At 41.4% G+C, this 15560-nt stretch overlaps 1 protein-coding gene across 2 annotated transcripts in view; it reads left to right on the forward strand.

Moving 5' to 3' along the window:
* Positions 1-15028, forward strand: part of IGSF5 (immunoglobulin superfamily member 5) — a 33875-nt gene extending 18847 nt beyond the window's left edge. For both annotated transcript variants that reach the window (XM_030020919.2, XM_030020921.2), the window contains exons 6-9: positions 56-80; positions 3190-3302; positions 5194-5270; positions 14256-15028. In XM_030020919.2, coding sequence (XP_029876779.1) covers positions 56-80; positions 3190-3302; positions 5194-5270; positions 14256-14324 — 284 coding nt within the window. In that variant the 3' untranslated portion in view covers positions 14325-15028. The remainder of the gene's footprint in view (positions 1-55; positions 81-3189; positions 3303-5193; positions 5271-14255) is intronic.
* Positions 15029-15560: the final 532 nt, after the last annotated feature.

A 15560-nucleotide genomic window follows, 5' to 3' on the forward strand; every position in this document is an offset into this window, starting at 1 on the left:
TTTTTTTTTTTCTCTCTCTTCCTCCCCCCCCCCCCCCCCCCCCCCCCCCCCCCAGGATCTACGTATCAAAATGAAATAAGGTAAGCTGGATGAGGTGGGATAATTTTTCCTTTTAACTAAACACTTTTGGGCTGCTGCAGGATGGTGAGAGGGATGTGCCCGTTCCCATGCCCCATGGCCCAGCACTCCCAGGATGCTTGGGTGCTGCCTTCTGTGTGACGTTGACCATTTCTGTGCACACAGCAGAGGAGGGGGAGGCAGCGCGCAGGGAAGGGGACTGACCTTAGGGGCGAAAAGCGAGGCCCGCAGCTCGCAGCAGGTGGTGAACTCCATTCCCACAATAAACTAGGTGAAAAGAATCAAAACCCTGCAAAGGCTACCTCTCTGATTCAGCAAGCACAGACATTACAAACTGCAGATAGACTCCTGCTGAAGCTGACGGGCAAAGCAAACCCTTAAAAATTGGCTATAGCCCCCGGAGAAGGCAGGGTCGGTGCCCTGCCGGCACCAGGCTGGCTGCCGGCGGCGTGCCGGGCGATTGCCCGCTCCGCCACAGGAGGTCACTGCGAGCCCGGCAGCGCTGCTGGGGCTGCCGCGGCGGGGGGGCGTCCCGGACCTTCCGGCCAGGAGCCTCGCCGCAAGCTAATTGGGATAGATTGGCAGGCGAATTAGACGGCCTCCGCGGCGCTTTTAAGGTTCGTTAGCGTTAGACTGATAAAAATTAAATGAATAAATAAAGCTGCCCCGGTGATGGGTGTCGACACTTAATCAAGTGATTATCTGATGGACTTGAGTACAAAGCTGTTGGTGCATTACTGCATTGAGTTGGAAAATCTTAGAAATCATGAGCTAATGGTTATCAGCGTTAAGATCCTGTTTATCGGCGCCAGTGCGGCTGTGACAGCAACGTCAGTGAGGTTATTTGGAGTTATTTTTTCTAAGCTTCTAGGGAGCATTGTAAATTCATACTCTGCCTACGCTTGTGGGGCTTTTAACTCCCCATCTCTTAATGAGTTTACAAAACGTTACGCCGCGTTGCCTCGCACTTCAGTAACACCTAGCTTCATTAACGGCCTCTTGTGGGGAAATTTTGTGAAGGTCTGTTGACAGATTTCCATTTATAGAGCACTTTATTGATGCAAAACAAAATAAGGAAATAGGTAAACACTGTTGTGTCCTGAGGACATGATGCTAATTATGCCATGCCATACCAGTAAAATTCCACGTGATTTCTTAGTTTATGATGCTAAATTGATCATTTTACCAACTGCAGCTATATTAATAGGGCAGGAGTAAATCAGCAGGGAATAGGAGGCCAAAAGCAGGTACAACTTGTGTATAGGTTTTGCTATGAATAAAGTCCTACAAAGCCTTTTTGCTTGGATTCTGACTTGGTTCTGCCAAAAGCCTTCCTCAAGGGTCAACCCTATAAGGCAAAATCAATTGAACACACAGGGAGGCATCTGCCCAGCAGTGAGGACTGGTATGGCCAGGTCCGTGTCATTCCCAGGACCCTACCGCGCTTACGCGGGTCTGCACGGTGCTTTCTTTCAGTCAACCTGAACAGGCCCAGAATAGGGCAAAACATTACTTTCCCATATGTCTTTGAATCTGGTCTGGGCAAATACAATTCTATCTTCATGACAGAATGTGTGGTTTTAGATGTGAGTAGTAAAGTTCCTGTTTTCCCATTAACTTTAAACATGAGTTGTTGTACTGACTTCATAAACGTTGCTTACACTTTGAAAGTTAAGCAAACACTTAAGCAAAAACTTAAGCACTGGGATGAGTCCAGGCTCTGTGGCTCAGCTTGGACTTAGAAACTCAGTGTTGACAGTTCTGTAAAGTTTTAGTATGTCTAAACAATGACACTGAAATCACAGGAATTACTTACAATCACTTACAGATTTTTAGGTTAGGTGTTTTTTTTTCTTGGGGGGGAACCTACCTGCAGTAAAAAGAATGATGATTGTCCAGATTTTGGAAGCTGTGTTGTAGTAGTAGCAACAAAGTGGTGAGACCAAAGATATATTGCTTTGCTTCCCACATTTATTTTTAACTTGGCTGGCTATCTTGCTGTACTTCCCACACGTTTTTGTAGCTGCTTTTGATTTGGCTACTACACTGAGTTTGTTGAGATCTAAGTATCAGATAAAATAGACAGTACAGTATCATGTAACATGTTGAGGTGGTATGCCTAAACAATTGCTCTTGTCTTCTAGAACCATGACAGGTTTCTTAGTGGTATCTAACTTGTTTACCTCCTAAAAAAAACATGTAGTCATAGCTGGCTTGTCAGATTTACGCGTGCATCAGTAATGCTCATCTGAAGATCTATGGGCCTGCAAAGCAATTCCCCCTAAACATATAAAAGTAAATGCAGCAGTTTCCACAAATATTGCTAACCAAGAATATTTCCCCCTTTCCCTACAAATCCCTGGGTTGTCATAGTCCTGCCATCAGTTTGTGCTTGCCACACCAGAAACCTAGGCAAAGATGGACCTGGGACTATCCTGGAGAGGAGTCCATGGTAGGAACAAATGAATAGTAGCATCTCTTCTAGCATAAGAGTTTTGAGTAAAAAGGCAGTCTTTTCTCGCTGTGCAGCTACACAGGTCACCGTTCTGCAAATTCAGAGATGTGTAACTTTAACCAAGGGATTTCTGTCAGCTTCACTCTGGCTACGCTTACTTGTAAAGAAAATTTCAAAATGAAAGATTAACTTTGGAGTGTGCAGACAAATCACTTGGGAGCCAATTGTGGTGATGTGAGATAACATGCTTTGTTTTTGCAAGTGGGGGGGGCTCAAATCACAAAAATTATGAGCTGCCATAAGTGACCTAGTTGGTGTTTCATTATTGGGCCACTGAATATCCTGTAATTCAGAATTAGAGATCACAATTAATTTCCTACAAAACCTATGATCTGGTACAGAGTCTTCACTCTTTGAAGATTGCTCACTTTATTTTCCTGCTTTCTGATAATGCAGCTGATGGAAACTTTCTAAACAGAATTTCACAGATAATACTTCTATGGGAAAAGATTTGTACTAGCTAATTACTTGGAAGGTGCAGATATGTTTTGCACCTATTTTTTCAGAAGTAAGACATATAATTTTTTCTCTGTAGCCTACTACCCAAGAATTTGCATATCATAATGAAGTTCTAATGACAGGCCTTTTTGTTCTAGAAAAGTTTCAGCTGAGAAGAAAAAAGATGGTGATCTGGAAAACAGGCAAAGGCATGGTAGCGAAAATCAAGGATACATTCCAGAGGAACCGTGGAACACAGAACAAATCCCAAGTGAGTCTAAGCTGGTGAATCAAATATTGTCAAACTGCTTCACAACATAGGCATTTTGGACAACATGTCAAGCAATTACATTACAAGATTTCACAATACTTTGTGAAGGACTTGTGCTTGGCCTGAACCTCTTCAGAACATCTTGGATTTTCTAGAGTACAAAAGTATTGAGAAAACATCAAAGTTCTTTGCAGTTGAATTTAGTTTTAGTCCTGGGTTTGTTTTTTTAAATGCTTTGTTCTTCCAAATATTTTCTGGGGCCAGAGGTGGGAGTACTGGATTCCCATACAATAGTGAACTTAAGCAATATTTTGCAGTTGGTCTGTAAAAACAAAAGAATCCACCACCACCAACAGAAAGGAACAAAAAAAAAAAAAGAAAGAAAAAAAGGCAGTTAGTGAACTATGATTTTACTGATAAATGACTCAGGCATTATAAATTCTAGTCCTTAAGCACAAAGACTCTTCAAAAGCAAATGTAAATCTCCACCAAATCGTTACCCACCACTTGCATTTATAAGCACATTATTATCAAAACGTTTAATCAAACACTTAATGACATAAAATTATTGTGCGGAGTCTATAATCCAGGCATACATCCTTTTCTCTCTAACAAATTGTGAAGAAATAAGTGCAGTGAAAAGATTTCAAGAACATGTGTTATCATAAAATGTAGCAGTTATAAAAAATAAAAGGAAAACCTGGACAAGTTGATTCTACTGGATCCTAGATGGGCTCCTTTCATATTTGTTAGTGTGCTGGGTTGACCTTGGCTGGCCACCAAGTGCTCACCAAGTCGCTCTATCACTCCCCCTTCTCAACAGGATGGGAAGAAAATAAGATGGAAAAGCTTGTGGGTCAAGATAAGGATGGGGAGATCACTCACCAGTTACTGTCACAGGCAAAGCAGACTCCACTTGGGGAAGATTAATTTAATTTATTGCCAATTAATAACAGAGTAGGATAGTGAGAAAGAAAAACACAACTAAAAACATCCACCCTCCCCCAACAAGCAGCGCAGGGGGACGGGAAATGGGGGCTGTGGTCAGTCCATAACACATCATCTCTGCCACTCGTTCCTCCTCACACTCTTCCCTTGCTCCAGCATGGGTCCTTCCCACAGGCTGCAGTTCTTCAAGAACTGCTTAAGCATGGGTCCTTTCCATGGTACAGTCCTTCAGGAATGGACTGCTCCAGCCTGGGTCCCCCATGGGGTCACAGTTCCTGCCAGAAAACCTGCTCCTGCATGGGCTCCTCTCCATGGAGCCACAGCTCCTGCCAGGAACCTGCTCCAGTGTGGGCTCTCCACAGGCTGTATCTTCCCTCAGGGCATATCCACCTGCTCCGGCTTAGGGTATTCCCCGGGCTGCAGGTGGATATCTGCTCCACCATGGACCTCCCTGGGCTGCAGGGGGACAGCCTGCCTCACCATGGTCTTCCCCACGGGCTGCAGGGGAATCTCTGCTCTGGCGCCTGGAGCACCTCCTCCCCCTCCTTCTTCACTGACCTTGGGATCTGCAGGGTTGTTTCTCTCATGTATTCTCACTCCTCTTTCCCAGCTCCTGCTGTGCAGCATTTATTACCCTTTCTTAAATAGATTATCACAGAGGTGCCACCAGTGTCGCTGATGGGCTCAGCTTTGGCCAGCAGTAGGACCATCCTGGAGCTGTCTGGAACTGGCTTTGTCCAACGTGGGGGCAGCTCCTGGTGTCTTCTCACAGAAGTCATCCCTGCAAGCTTCCCCACCACCACAAAAACCTTGCCATGTTAGCCCAAGTTAGCTAGAGTTTGGCTCACAATATTAAGTCATATTTAGCTGTATGCCTGAATGGCTTGTGGTTCACGCTATGGTGGACACCGAATAATGGTAATCTTGTATATTCTTGTTACAGGAATTTCCTCTCTTCCCCCAATGTCTTCAAAGTTCACTGTCCCTGCTGCGGATTTACATAACAGTTCCATACCAAAGGTAATTGTAATGCTGTTATCTTGACCTTTTTTTCACACAGTGTGTATCATACTACATCCAAACATAGATTTTGGGTGGAGGTAGACATTTATAAGTCAATTACAGCTGTAAATGGGTAAGTGGAATGTCCCTTCAGCATTCCTGAATGTTTGATTTATAAGGATAAGTGCCCTGGGTATTAGCCTTGGATTTAGATTGATTTGGAGGGGTGGCGGGGGGAGGAGGTAAGGGAGAAACAACCACTCCTGATATTTGGAAGAAATGTCTAATAAAGCTTTTGTCACATATGTTCCCCTCAGCACTCTGCTACATCTTCCTCCCCACCTCCCAGGCTAAAGTTAAGAAGTCACAGATTTCCTCTCATAGAATCATAGAATATCTCAAGTTGGAAGGGACCCATAATGATCACCGAGTCCAACTCCCTGCTCCTTGCAGGACTACCTATAACTAAACCATATGACTAAGAACATCATCCAGACACTCCTTGAACTCTGACAGGCATTTGTCAGTGTCTGCTCTTTCCTTTCCATTGCTTTTGATATCTTTCCTCCTCCAAATGTCAGCTAGGCCTTTCTGCTGGCCATCATGGTGGATAGCCCTGGCTGGGACAGACTTCCCATAGGTAAAGCCAATTGTCTTTTCATCATTCCTGGGATTAAAAAGTCTCGTCATCTCTCTCCACAAGCCCAATTACTACGATTAATTAATCCTTTCAGCCTTGCCAGCCGGAGTAACTCTGGCTTGGCTTTTGAGAATTCACCTCTGTGTATATTATACATTAAACCATTATAATGTGGAGGTTTGCTTTGCTCTGGGCATGTAATAATTCTGGACAGCTGTTATATAGGTGCCTTTGCCAAAGTGGAGGTCTGCAATGATTTTGTTGTTATCCCCAGTTGCCAGGCTGGAGGAGATGTGGATGTAAGGTGGAGGCACTGTCGTAGGTGAGGTTTGGGGGTCCTTTGCAAACAAAATCCAGTGCAGATGATACAGTAAATAAATGTGCATTTTCTCTGGATCATTTCTTGATTGTATTTTCCAATTACACTTGCACATTGCAGAAGTTGCTTCAGTCAGGAACTTTACACTGATCTTAGAGACCTTTGGTATCTCAACAGTAAATGACGGAAGGGAAAGCACGCAGCTAACACCCAGTCCACCCTAGAGCTTTGCCCCTTTCCATGTGGCTAACATGTAAAGAAGTAGAGCTCAGTGTTTATTCCTCTACTTGTTCTGTTCTCTGCTACCTCCGTTCTGAAGGGTGGTGCTGGGCTCTCTTAGCTTTTAGCACAACAGCAACATGGATCTTAATTTATGCCATATATTTGTAAAATACATTTAGCACCTCCATGATGGTTTTTGCCAATATTCTCTTGGGAATGTGGCAGTGATGTGGTACCAAGTTCCCTCCTCAACACAGTGATAACTCATTTATTTTTGAAAAGCTGTTTCAACATGTACAATGCAGAAATCTGTCTTGGGATGACATTGCATATAAATCATAGCAGAGTGTGTCTAGTTCTTTTGGAGCACAATGTAATTTAGGAAGCAGTCAATCAATGATTAAAACAATGATCAAAACAATAACAGTAAAAATAATAGCAATGATACTGATGTATTTGTGGCTGGTAGTTATTATGTTTGACATTAATTACTTGTCAAACAAAATACTATTAAAGAAAAGCTGAAAAGCATGTACAAAACAGCTGAGGGTTCAGTGTGAATCTATAACCCTGAGCAACAGTTTCAGACAGTGTTCAATACACTTATGAACAGGATTATAAGGCACTGGTTATGTTTACATGCACAAGGCATGAGGCACATTACGGTCTGCTCTGAGAAGCAAAGGAGCTTGTGCTGAGGACCTCGTATCCACCCTATACACATTTCAAGGGGAGGCAGTAACTTCAGTTAGCTGTAGCCACTTCCTAGTGACTGGGTGCTCATTAACGGTTGATATGCACTGGTTGTGCACGGGGGTGCCGTTAAGCCATTTGGTGTCATCTGAAAGGTATCCAGTTTGGGTGCTCTCAGACAGCTCCACAGTGAGAATGATAGTGTTGTGAGTGGGGACCATCAGGAGACTGGATTCACAAGCGTTGGATTCATGATCCTGATTCAAACAAACACAAATGCGGGTGCAGTCCTCCATGTCAAATGCTAGATTAGATGCCCTAGGAGGTCCCTTGCAGCCCAGTGGCTAAGGAAACATTTAAATCCCTCACAGGCACACAGCATAAAGTTGAACTGCTTCTGTTAAACCAGTTGTCCCTGGACAAAATTTGGTACAAGTCTGTTATGGTGGCTTCTAGCTGCATCAGTAAATGCACACACATTTTTGAAAAATATCAAGAGATAATCTAGAGGTGGAAATTATTTATAGCTGTTTTCCATATGTTGGAGGAATATTTAGCAATCTAAAAATGGTTTGTGAAGACAAACTCTTTCTCAGTTTGAACAGGTCTTCTCAGTATATTGTGATGGTCCCATCTTGTATAAGCAGGAGCTGATAAAGGTTGATGAAGGTTTACCTTAAATTGTGCATTTGCAGTCTGTGATTTAAAGTTATGGCATTACATACAAACATAGTGAAACATTTCCCAGACAAAAAAAGATTTTTCTTTTACATCCGTAACCTTCCCTGTTAACTACATAATAGAGGTTTTCTGACAAAAAGTGTTATTGGATGCATTCTGATAAAGTTCAATCACCACTGTTGCCAATATATTGCATAATAAACATTGTGGTGCTCTTTTATTGTATTTCTTATCAAGTAGGAGAAGTCATATGGCAAGCCATTTAACTGTTTGCTGATTAGTGCTGAATCAAACCATTTCTTCAGAAACCACCTGCCTTCCTGCCACTGTATTTTCTAAGCACAGAAGGTTGCATTTCTCACTTGGCTTTCCCTGCCTGGATACTGGAAACATTCCCAAAGGTTTTTAATCTTTATTATTCTGGACTTTCTTATGAGAAATAGGGGCTAAAAACCCAGGAGGAATAGAAGTTATCCAGAGAATTTTTTCTATAGTGAAGGAGGTCATAAAGGGGTGAACTCCAGCAAATTGCCTCTCTCTCCCTGGATAATCAAGAAGAATGAGCAAACGTCCTTGCAGTACTTCTATGGATGTCAAGAAGAAGGAGTGAAGAACCTAAGTCCTCCCTCAGGAGCCGGGTGGGAAAGGAACGAGGAGCCCATCTGCTGATGGAAAGAGTCACAGAGACTGAAGACCTAAAGCCTTGTCTCTCTACCTCTGCAAGGTGAAAGAAGTTAAGATTTCTGTGATTGGCTTCCTTGTCACCTTATGGGATCAGGATTAACCACAGCAACAAGGCTAGAAAATAGGTCCATATGGGCAAAGTTTAAACAGAGAGTTTTAAAATTAAAAGAAGCTCATGGATGTGGGGACAAGATGAAAAGCAGGGCAATCGCAGTGAATGAAGATTTTTCAAGTTAGCATTTTGACTAGACAGAGGTGGTCGTACCTGCTGCACAGCCCGTTCCTCCCACTCCCAGGAGAAAACTGGATGGAAAGTTTCAGCACAGGTCAGAGGCATTAGGCAGTCTCCCTGCATCTCTGAGGGTATCAGCTTCAAATTTGATCCCTTCTGTTCCATATGTAAAAAGTTACAATTTTAAATTATTTGAGAGATTAAGGGAGACTTTGTGTCACAGGTTTTGTTTCCTCAGAAGTCCTTGCCCATGGACCCAAGCAGATACAAAGCCTGAAATACCTGGTGGGTCTCATTATAAAAGGTGACAACAGAAAAATCACTGAGGTCAGCTATTGTCCATTGAAACTCTTTGAATCAGAAAGTAATGCAAAATGTTCACAGAAGATAAATGTTGCCCAGCAATTGCACTGATCAATTCACAACATGAACAAAAGATTTGGCAAATCATCTTAGGGAAAAGTAATACCTCAGCGAAGAAGAAGGGGGAAAAAAAGGTGTGCAAGACATTTAAAAAATGATGAATATTGAACTAAATTATCGAGCTGAGGAAAAAATTACCAGCCACTGGTAGAGGAGGCCAGGAGCATCAGTCAGGGGTGCTGGAAGGTCTTCATTCTGATTACATTAGCCAAGAAAAGGTCAAATGGAGAGTAGAATTACAGGCTTCTGTTTAATTGCATATTTTGTTACTGTCAGTGATGGGAGGAGAGTCATTCTTGCTCCTAGTCCCAGGGCTGAGCTGCAGGCCAAAGGGGTGTTAGGGACGAAGGTCCCATCTGAGGGGCTGTTTCTCATGCCCTGACCCATTGCACAGAGCTCCTTCCAAAACCCAAGTGCAATCAGCCCTTACCGTGGCTCTAGCAGATTTTGGGGCAGTCCCACAGATGATTTTGGCTTGAACAAGGGCCATAGGGCCAGTTCTACCAGGTCTTGAGTGCCACCTCCAAGGAACTGCATTTTTTCAAGTCCCACTGGTACAAAAGGAGCTCTGAGGACTCAGCATCCTGCAGGACTGGACAGTCTCCTACACAAGCCTCATAATTAGTCCATTTAATATGCCATAAATGTCTCTATGATAAATCAGAAGACCATTTCATAAGAGGGAGTGAGTGCTCATTTATAGTGGGCCAGATTCCTCTCTGGTGTAATTCAGCTGACTTCAGCACAGCTACAGTATGCTTATACTTGCCACCACAGCCACACTCTTCCTCTCCAATCCAGAGTGAGTCATGGCTCCGTTAATGGGGAAGGATCTATTTTTCTTCTTAACTACTCCAAATGACACTATAAACTGGAAATATTATTTAGTTGTGGTTGTGGTTTTATACTGGGAAGGAAATGAATGATGAATTGTAGCTCCATTTATTGCACTGTATATAACTGCTCTGACTGAGGATTGTTTGAAAAGAAAAATTAAGCTATCAAAATCAAATTAAAAGGTCAATAAAATAGAAATATAAACCAATGACAGAAAATAATTTTACCCCTACTGGTGAAATGTGCTATAGAGTATGTCATGTTATGATATTCATTGGTCAGCATATCTTGATTAAGAGAGTAATAAATATTGATGATACAGATATAGAAAAGGCAGGTGCAATTTATAGTGTAATTTTCCCAAGCGTCTGTGGAAGAAGGGGAGGGGTGAAGTTATGTGGGCGGGATTAACTCACAAAGAAATGAGAAGGAATTTCCAGGCTGTATGTCTATTGATGGACAGGGAAATGTGCTGAGTGCAGGACAAGTTGATGGAACTGGTTTGCTATTTGAAGCAATAGTGTATCTGAATTATTTTGAGGGTATCCAGAACTTTGGGGTGGGTGTTTTCCTGTAAATGAAGTGAATTTGCAATAAGAATTAAAAACTGAGGGCAGGGGGAAAAATAACCTTCAGAAACGGAAAGCTGTGCTTCCCTGATTTTTTGTTCTAACAGTTAGCCAAATGTGTGATGCACACAGACACATTTGGAAGTACTCCTACCACATTAATTTCAGCAATTTGTTCTAATGCAGTTAGACTTGGATTTTTTTGGCTGGCTAATAGCAGGCAAAGCCTTCAGTTTATCACACATTTCCACAGCGTCAGTGTCTGAGGAGCTGCCATCTGTCAAATCAATTTAAAGATCAGAGCCCTGTTTCATAATGCCAGATGTGTGTTCATCATTCATATCACTGATGTCATATGGGTTGCAGAAATGACTACAACATGCTTGTAATAGCAAAGTCCTTCTTTCATTGACTGAAGATTGGTATTCAAAACATCACTGAAGGATTCAACCCTGAAATCAGCTGATACACACACTCATTTCGCCTTCTGATTCATCCATGTATTGCTAGCTCTCTTTTTGTCTGGCTGAAGAGCTGGGAGAGTTGGAAAGGTTTGGGTATCTCTTTCCCCAACCAAACCAACAAACTATGCAAAGCTTTTCCCAGTATAATATTCTCTTTATAGTAATCCCTATAAAAAGGCATCCAGGGCAGATAAGTCAACAGGCAGGCTTTGAAACATGTGACTGTCAAATATCTATTGTTAAGTGGATGCCAAGCTGACAGTACAAAGAGATTTCAAACTATGTAAAAGAAATGCTGACGATATTGCATCCTTACTGATAGAGGGGACTTAGAAACTCACTCCTGTAATGCTGGGCTGTGCAGTGAACCACTAGAGCTGCTTTTTTTCCCTTCAATGTGTAGGATGTAATGAACGATGAAACCGTTTTTTCTCAGACTAGGGCTGACAGGACTAGTAGAGCACTGAATTAATCTGAAGAAGAAACAACTTTGAAATCAAAACCAAGCAGAGGCTCTAGCAGCTGTAGGCTATCAGGGTCTAAATATGAAATGGTTGTTGTGGTCCTACTCCTACTCCTACTCCTCTGCATTTTGTATTTGTAGTGTGTTGTATGAGATCTTCCACAGAATCAGAAAATGAGTTTTAGGTCACTGACCAGCAGCCAGCAGCCTCCATTTCAGTGAAGTTATATCCAGGGAACTGCAACATTAGTGAGGCTGTGCTACTTCAGAGAAAGCTCCACAGAAAATGGGCCAGTACACAGCGTGAGTTGATTGAAATTCATGAAATTATTCATTAATTGATATCAGAGCACAGTGAGAGTAAAATACAAGTAACCCAGGACATTTGCTCTAAAGCAAATGACTATGAAAGATGCAGCTGGGCAGAGGCAAGCCATCATGGGCACAGTCCCCACCCCAGGAGCAAACTTGCTGCTCAGTTCCTCCTTTGGTGGTGAGGAGAAATGGCATGACAAGACAGGGGCTGGATGGCTCATGCTCGCAGATGAGGTTTTTAAAGCAAAAGAGGCATGCTTGGGTTACATTTTCGCCAGTGCTGTCAGGGAAAAATCCAGCTCGTGCAAGTCCTCTGACTCCCTCCTATTCAATATCACATGCAAACCAAAATCTTCTGTGCTATTGCCAACTAATGGCCATAAACACTGCCTCTTTCAACAACATTACTTGATGAACTTTCTGATTAATATCTTTTTTCCTTTAGTAAATCTGGGTGTAATACAGTATTTTTGTGCAACACGTTCTGGGAAGTATTCCCACTCCAGTATTTTGCTAAACATGGCATTCAAATAATGACATATTTCAGGAAGTTTCAGAGACAGTGTTCAATGAGGTGCTTTTGGACCCCCTCTGAAGTTTTCTGGTTACTCAGTATGCTAACTAGTTCAGTATACTTTATATTCAAAGGTTGGTCCACAGTATCTGGGATACTTGCTTTCCACAAACATAACACTTGCCTTCAGCTTTTTTCAGATGTTTTTTTTTCCATTCTACTTGTAAATTTGTTATTTTTGGGGGGAGCAGTAGTAGAGAGCTTCTCAAAACTCCTGTCCTAGTGAGAAAGCCTGCCATAACAGACCTGTAATTGATCAATCAGGATATACCTAATAACTGTTCTGCCATAAATGGAGCAAATCTCATCTATATTAATCTCCAGTGTAACACAGACCAGAGGAAACTTCTGATGTGCTCTAGAAATGAATGAGTGATGTCTCTGTTGAGCACCAGTAAAGGTCTTTGGGCTGAACTGCAAGGAATTAAGTACAGCAGAGAGATCTTGGAAAAGGTCTCTTAAGCAGAGACAGGCAATCCTGTTACTTCCCAGAGCGCCTCTCCTCTCTGCAGAAATAAACAGTAAAGAAGGGTAAATTTAGAAAACAGCAGTATGTTCTAGCAACAAAAAAAAAGGCGGGGGGGGGGGGGGCACGGGAAGAGAGTTGTGTGTAAAACAGAAGGCAGCTGTCTTGTGAAATGTTTCTAGGATAGTTATATTTATCCCATGGTTTTCCTTGAGGTGCTGGGACTCATTAAATACCAGAGACATGTTGTCCACATTTGTTATCTAACATTTTCTTCTATGGCTTACTCAATAATGTATATGTACCAAATGCATTATTTAAGATGTTTAATACTGGAAGAATACCAAGGCAATACAGACTGTACATGACTAATGTTCCAGAAACAAACCACAAGAAGATTGGTCCATAGTTAGGAACCAGCTTTGGCTTGATAAAAAATTCCACTGGGAAGAACAGTGACATTTCCATTAATTTCCAAGGGCTTGAGACCCTGTGGCAGGGAATTTGCAAGGAACAGTAGCCAGCAGATAGCATCTACCTGGAGGTAGATAAAACCAACACAGGGGCTGGCTGCAGCAAACCATTCAACTGTAGTGTTTCATTTAGGAATCTCTGTGAAGATGCATGTTTATAACTTCAGAAGAAATTTTCATTCCTTAGAGCTACTTTGTAATTATCTATGTGAGGTCTCACTACCATATGTAAATATCCAAAGTGTATGTTTCTTGGATGCATTTGAGAATGAATTTTAATTTGTCTTTTCCTCTGCAGTGATATTTTGTAAAAGTGCGTAAGTAATTAGGACTGGAAATCCACTGCACTGATTTCAAATGAGGATAGAATTTTTAAAACTGCTGTGCATTTGCCCTGCACGGATCCCACTGGGGTCAGTTTGAAAACAGGCTGCAGTCAGTGGAAGTGGAATCATGCCAGTCATGGAAACTTAAAAAAAAAGCCTGCTTTGAATAAACACTGAGATGTTGAGAGTGGTCTTTCAGATACATGAAATACTGGCATGCTTATTGTAGTAATTTCTAATGTATTTGGAAAACAATGTCAGATGTTAAGTTTTTCTTACAGCTTAACAGGTAGTTTCTTTAAGAGAAATAGAGGAGAAACGCCCAACATCGTGTTTTGCTTAAAAGAATACAGACTGCAGAGTCCACAAGAAGTTCTCAGGTGGCATAAGACCAGTTAATGAATTCCCAGAACTGCCATCAGTGTGTTGGATGTGAAGTTTTTTTTGTTCTGCTGTTCATCCTTTCCTTTGTATTTAGATTTTGAGTGGGTTGCTGATGATAGATTTCATTTTGGTATGATGCTTTGGGGTGAGGGTTTGGCAGGTAAACTCCTGAGGACCTTTGCGGGACTGCTTTTCTAGGATTTCTTTTAGTTCTATAACTGCTTTTATTCTCCTATAGGTGCGACCTCAAAGACGTACCGATTATCTGATCAGCCCAAAGAAAATTAGAAACGTGACACTTGTTTAGGATGTCCTTCTCCAGGAAATTTCTCTATCATCAGTTGCATTTTGCACATTTGGATGGCTTCCTGCAACGCAGAAAGGGTAACACCAGTTCTCTCAGTTTAAGCTATAAGTTATTTTTCTTTTTTTCCTCATGCAATGAAATAAAATTGCAACCTTTATAATGTAGCATATGATATCTCAGCAAAATAATGGACATAAATGACACCCTTAACTTGAGAGACAATGAATCTGATGTGACTTTACAAGAACAAGAATCCATGCTTTGGATCCCAAGGGAATCAGCAAAACTCCTATCAGACGGAAATGTTAGGTTATCCACAGCAAGATCAGGGACTGGAACTGCAAGAGATATATTAGTTCAGAAGAACTGGTTAATAATAATAATGGTTAATACAATATCATCTACTGCTTTTTTTATGTACTTTATTTACAGCTGATCATATTGGGCTTATAGATCAACAACATATTTTAATTTTTGTTCTGTAATAAAACCAAGGGAAGTTTTCATGAGGGCTGTTTCAAAATTTCTAACAAAACTAATTAATTAATTTGTTTCATTTCAATACATTTTTTTGTTAAAGCTATTTGTATTAAATCTGATGTTCCAGTTTTAAATAAAAAGCAATCACCCGCATGCCAAAAAAATCCTATTTTGATTGAAATGCAAAAATCTTAAGCTGAAAAATGTGGATTTGAAACTCCTGACACTTAGAGTTGTTGCTTGAATGCTTTATGTCTCTGTTCTACTTGTGGGCCATGTTTGGCAGCCAAATGACTTGGGTCACAGCACAGGGTGGCTGCTGGTATTCATGCTGGGCCCTGTCACTTCATCAGGGATAGAGTTGATAATGACCATGGGAAATGCACTTTAGGTAGGCAAACTTGTCAGTAGAGCAGATCTGGCATATGGACCCTGTATGTACATTCCCAATCTAAAAATTATGATTTATAGCTGAAATGTTTTGTATTTCATAATAAAAAGTTCAAGCTTATTAGTTTTTTACGAAAAGGCAAACGTCATCCAGAAAAAAACAAGTTATTTTCAGTGTACTTATCTTTCTACTGACTCAAAGCATTCTGAATTATTCAGTGTTTTGCATGTTAATCTTTTGTATGAACCAATGCAGGTGCTCTTTAAGTGCTGAAAGAAGCCACCACATAGAATTACTTACAGTGATAATCTGTGCAACAAAAATAAGAAATTTGAAACCTGATCTCAGGAAGAAGTTGTTTTGCA

Source organism: Aquila chrysaetos, chromosome 7, assembly GCF_900496995.4.
Source record: "Aquila chrysaetos chrysaetos chromosome 7, bAquChr1.4, whole genome shotgun sequence".
Taxonomy (NCBI): domain Eukaryota; kingdom Metazoa; phylum Chordata; class Aves; order Accipitriformes; family Accipitridae; genus Aquila; species Aquila chrysaetos.